Below are 4,980 nucleotides of genomic sequence, written 5' to 3'. Positions count from 1 at the left end.
GTTTACATATATCGGGAAGTATTACATAATGATATGTTCTATGTATTCAAATTCTATATTAGGAAAGAATATTGTAGTGTCAAATAAATGAAAGAGCAACCTTGTTTTTTTTCTTAAAAACATTTTAGTTATTTGCCAATTGCAGAATTGGTAGTCTAATTGTAATCTAGATAGTTAGAACAATAATGCCAAAACGTTGACGATCTAAATCTCGACCTTCCTAGAATTTATCAATGCCAAAATAAATATATATTTATATACTTATTCTGTGGATGCTTTTATATCATATAAAATCATATTAGAGTTAGCATTAATATTTAGTTTATGGTTTTCAATGAAGTCTATCAATGATTATGAATGAAATCCATATTCTCTTTTGTGCCATGTAGCCACTTCTAATTAATTGTCTAGGCTCATTGGCTTTAATTATTTCTCTTGCTATTATAATGTTATTTTTCAAATATTTTCTACTTTTGCAACATTATACTTCCTTAGGTGAAGCATCCTTTCATGTCGATTTAAATAACATGAATACTCAAATTGGCCTCACGTTGTTTTTGTGTAGCTCATTCAAACAAATATTAGTTTTTTCATGTAGCTCACTCAAACAAATATTAAAGAAGATAAATAATCACAATATTAAATTTTAGAGACATAAGTGAGAAAAAATCGAAATCGAAGAATAAATTTTATAGTAAGAAAATAAACTAAAAATGAATAATTATGATATTTAACCACGTGCAATGCACTTGCATAAAAACTAGTCTTAAAAAAATCCCAGTGCGATATTTTTGTGAGCAAAAAATTGAATTTTTTTTAGCGACTCTGAAACCTTAGGGGCTGTTTGGTTGCATATTTTTTGACAAAACTTTTCTCAAAACATCTGACAATGAAAAATTTGTAATTAAAAGTTTTTCAGAGATTTCTGTAAATTGTGTTTGGTTCAATAAAAAATTTACAGAAATATTTTCTATAAAATATCAAAACCTACCAAATTTTACAAAAAGCAATTTCCTCTCAAAATGAGAGGAAATCAACAGAAATCTGACACATACCATATTTAATTAAAAACCTACCAAATCTTGTTATTTTCTATAAAGTTATAAGCTATTTTTTTTGTTTTGAACCAAACAAACAAAGTACAAAAAACAAAAAAATTGGTACTTTTTGATTTCTCAAAACTTTTTTTATAATTTTTTTAAGAAATACAAGGAAATCATATTTTAGATGAAAAACATTTCCTATAATTTCTAGAAATTGAACCAAACACCCCCTTAGGTTGGAGTTGCTCCGCATTGGTCGTTGGGTACCCAAAAATGAGTAGTAATGTCCATTTCGAGCCAATAAAGGCTACACGTGCAAATCACGCGTCACGAGAGGGAACAAATTAATAAAGAACCACGCAGCCTCGAGCTCACATCGCCGTGCTCCCCGAACCCTGACCTGTATTGACCATTCTACCCCCAACAAAACTAGAACATAGGTCTAGACACCCTCAAACGTACAGGGCATTTTGGTCATTCCGCAAACCCAAAGGGGGAGAACAAATACGTCATCCGAATTCCAACCCCTAAAAATCTCCCTCCCCCCGCTTTAAACCCCAAATCTCTCCCTCTCTCGAGTCTCTCTCTCTCTCCTCGCGCGCGCTCGATCGGCAAAATCGCAGGTATAACCCTAAATCGTTTGTTCATTTGCTTGAGATTTAGGGTTCTTTGATCTATAGTTTGATTTCTAGTGTTTAGGGTTTCTGGCGTTAGGGTTTCAATCAGGGGGAGTGTAGTTTTCCTTTACTTAGGCTTCTTCTTTTGTTGCTCTTGTCGATCTCTAGGGATTCTTGTTTCTTCATTACATCTATCTCCATCTCGAATCGACGAGCTCTGTGTAATTGATGGATGAGGATTATTTTTCGTTCGGATTTTTTTTTCTCTCCTTATTTGCCGTAGATAATGCAGTGAACTGGAGCTTTTGCTGAGTGTTCAGGAAATACACGTGTTTTATTGATTTCTATGGTTTAGGGTTCCTGCCGTGGTGCTACTTATCGCTTGTTATGAGTGGTCTGTGTAGGATATTAGGAGTAGATTTTTGTTACTTTGATATATTCTTTTGTTGTTGTTGACTTTGGTTTTTCTAATCGTAGCTATTTCCATTTTGGGCCATGCGCTCATTAAAATTCATATGCGAGGGATTTGATTTTCATTTCCTTTTGAAGTTTTTTTTAAAGAAACTGTTCTGAAGTGACTTATGCAGAATTTTTGTAAAACAATTAAAAAGGAACATTTCCATTGTTTGCTTGGGATTTGTAGCTGGTTTTGAGTAGATTTAGTTCCCTTATCTTCGTTTAGATAAGGAAAAAGGAAGATGCATAGCTCAATGCCCTCTCTCTCTCTCTATTGAGAAAATTGCATGAAAAACCATTAAAAGTTATCCATTTTTGCTAAATAGTATTGAGATAGTGTTTGTTGAGTGCTCTGGGGCTCTAGTGCTGGATGTTTAGGGTTTCTGGGGAAATGCACGTGCTCTATAGCATAATTTCCGGTGTTTAGGGTTTATGTTACCTACAGTCTTTTATTACTCAGGTATGTTCTTTTGTTTTTTCTCTTGATTTTTAGGGCTTTTAAGTTCTGTGCTCTATAAAGTTGGCAGACAAGGGGTTATTTTTTGGCAGTGGAAACTGTAGTGAAGCGGACCCTTTTCACAATTTTTGTAAGTTAAAGGAAAAATTTTCCCCATGACTTGATTGGGGTTGTAACTGTTTGAGCAGTTCTACTGCTGTTGTCTTTGTTTAGATAAGAATCTCTGAAAATGATTATGTATAGATCGGGTAAGTGTAAGACTTTGAGCAGTGGTTTTGGGGAGTATGATAGATTTTTGTTTGTTTCATTATGATTTGTTGTTTTGAGCATATAATTTCTATTTTGTGCTCTTCACATTTTTTTCCATTACAAGCTCTGTTTTCTGCTGGTTATTAATAGTAAAGGAATTTCCTTTCTCTATTAACAGTTTTGTCCAATTTTTTTGTAAAACAAGTTCTGTGGTTTCATATTTTAGGAAGCAGAAACTGCAAAAAAGAAATAGATATATGTATTATGATCTAGTTGTAAAATGCCAAAAAAAAAATCCTTAAGTGAAGTTAGTGAATCATGATTAATTTGGTTATGCTAGCAAGAGTTGATGTGGTTTATAGTGTTTGTACCTTTTGCATGAACCCTCTTTTATCTTCAAATAATTGACAGTGGTGATTTGACTGGTACAATATGCAGTTCTTTGAAGTAATTTTCTTGGATTTTTTCCCTTTCTTTAATTTTTGCAGCATTTACAGATTACAAATTCAAATTTTATTATTGGAATGAAACCTAGTATTCTAGTTAAGAAAAATAAATCAACTTATGTCATGTTGCTGAAAATAATTTTACATCAAAGACTTTTCCTGTTCCCATGTGACCTGGGACCTCCTTTTCAGTGTTTTCTGCGGGTTAGTACCAGATGAGGATTTTTCTTTCGATGTGAACCTTTTTTTTCAAAAATTTGTAAAATACTTTCTGTGCATTTTCTTCATATATTTTAGGAAGCAGAAACTGCAAAATGAAAATATATGTTTGTATGATGAAAATTAATGAACCATTTTTTTTCCTTGGAATGAAACCTGGTATCCTAGCTTTAAAGAAATCAACTCATGTCAGGTTGCTAAATGTAACTTAACATGAAGCCTTTTCTGATGTTCCCATATTACCTCCTTTTAAGACTTTGTGCTGTTGTACTAAGTTTCCTTTAATTGATCTGTTGGATCTGCAGTTTCTAGAAATGCGCCCAATGGATAAGTGATTTAGGATATGTTCTGGACAAGTTGTGTTAGGAATCTTTTTATTTTTTTAACTTAATTAATTTCTGATCATTTTTAGCATCTTCTCTGTTAATTTTGAATCAGTTAAAACTCCTATTAGCAACTTCCTTTTTGTGTGTGTGTGTGTGTTGTGTACACTATCTGATAGTGAAACTTCATCTTGTTTTGCACAGTATTGACATCAACCATGGAAAACTTTACGGAGACTGACATGGCTGGAGTTGAAAATGACATGGCTGGAGTTGAAAATGACATGGCTGGAGCTGAAGCTGACATGTGTGCAGTTGAAGATACCACAGTTGCTTCTGAAGATGTCATAGGTGGAACAGAAAATTGCACAGATGGAACTGAAAACACCATAGAGGAAGGTAACAATAGCATGGTTGGAGCTTCCGAAAACCTAGAGAACCAACAACAAGGGAAGAATGAGGAAGTGGGAGTTAAGAGCAGTGAGAAGAAATGGCCCGGTTGGCCAGGAAACAATGTTTTCCGACTATTAGTTCCAAGCCACAAAGTTGGTGGTATCATTGGCCGAAAAGGTGAATTTATTAAGAAAACATGTGAAGAATCAAAAGCTCGTATCAAGGTTCTAGATGCTCATGCAAGAGCCCCAGAAAGAGCTGTAAGTTGTAATATGTAGATTAGGTCTTACTTGTAGTTTAATTTACTTTGAGTTTGGTATTTACTAGCATGTTCTTTTTGTAACCTTTCTTCTTATGCTTGTAATATCATAAATAGGCTGTTAATGGTAAAAGATGATGATAGCTTAGCATCAAGTAGGAGTAGGGGTTTTATTGGTTCTCATATGTAGGTTGTTAATGGAAAAAGATGATGTTAGTTTTACATCAATAAGGGGCATGTGTATCAAATATATATCTTTGCTTTAACTCAACCTCCGTTATCTGTTTAAAATATGCTAAAAATAGCAAGGTTTTAAATGTCGGATGTCGGGTTCATATCGGACAGATAAAATTTATGTTGGGTAGCGGAAATTGGGGATATGTCCAGGGACATATACTAAATATCGGATTGCCATATCTGATGGATTTCTACTCAATTTTGGTCACGAAGATGGACTACACTTGTCTTGTTATAGCTTATCCTACTTGAGTTGAGTATTCATCATCTAGACATGAGTA

The 4,980-nt window shown here is 33.7% G+C and overlaps 1 protein-coding gene across 1 annotated transcript in view; it reads left to right on the top strand.

Moving 5' to 3' along the window:
* LOC109834869 (flowering locus K homology domain-like) overlaps window positions 1,564-4,980 on the top strand; it is a 13,508-nt gene continuing 10,091 nt past the window's right edge. Inside the window, exons 1-2 of the mRNA XM_020402886.1 lie at window positions 1,564-1,666; window positions 4,015-4,463. Of these exons, the coding sequence (XP_020258475.1) occupies window positions 4,029-4,463 (435 nt within the window). The 5' untranslated portion in view covers window positions 1,564-1,666; window positions 4,015-4,028. The remainder of the gene's footprint in view (window positions 1,667-4,014; window positions 4,464-4,980) is intronic.

This window comes from Asparagus officinalis, chromosome 3 (genome assembly GCF_001876935.1).
Source record: "Asparagus officinalis chromosome 3, Aspof.V1, whole genome shotgun sequence".
Taxonomy (NCBI): Eukaryota; Viridiplantae; Streptophyta; class Magnoliopsida; order Asparagales; family Asparagaceae; genus Asparagus; species Asparagus officinalis.
Note: the sequence above shows the minus strand (reverse complement) of the source record. Positions and strands in the feature narration are given on the sequence as shown.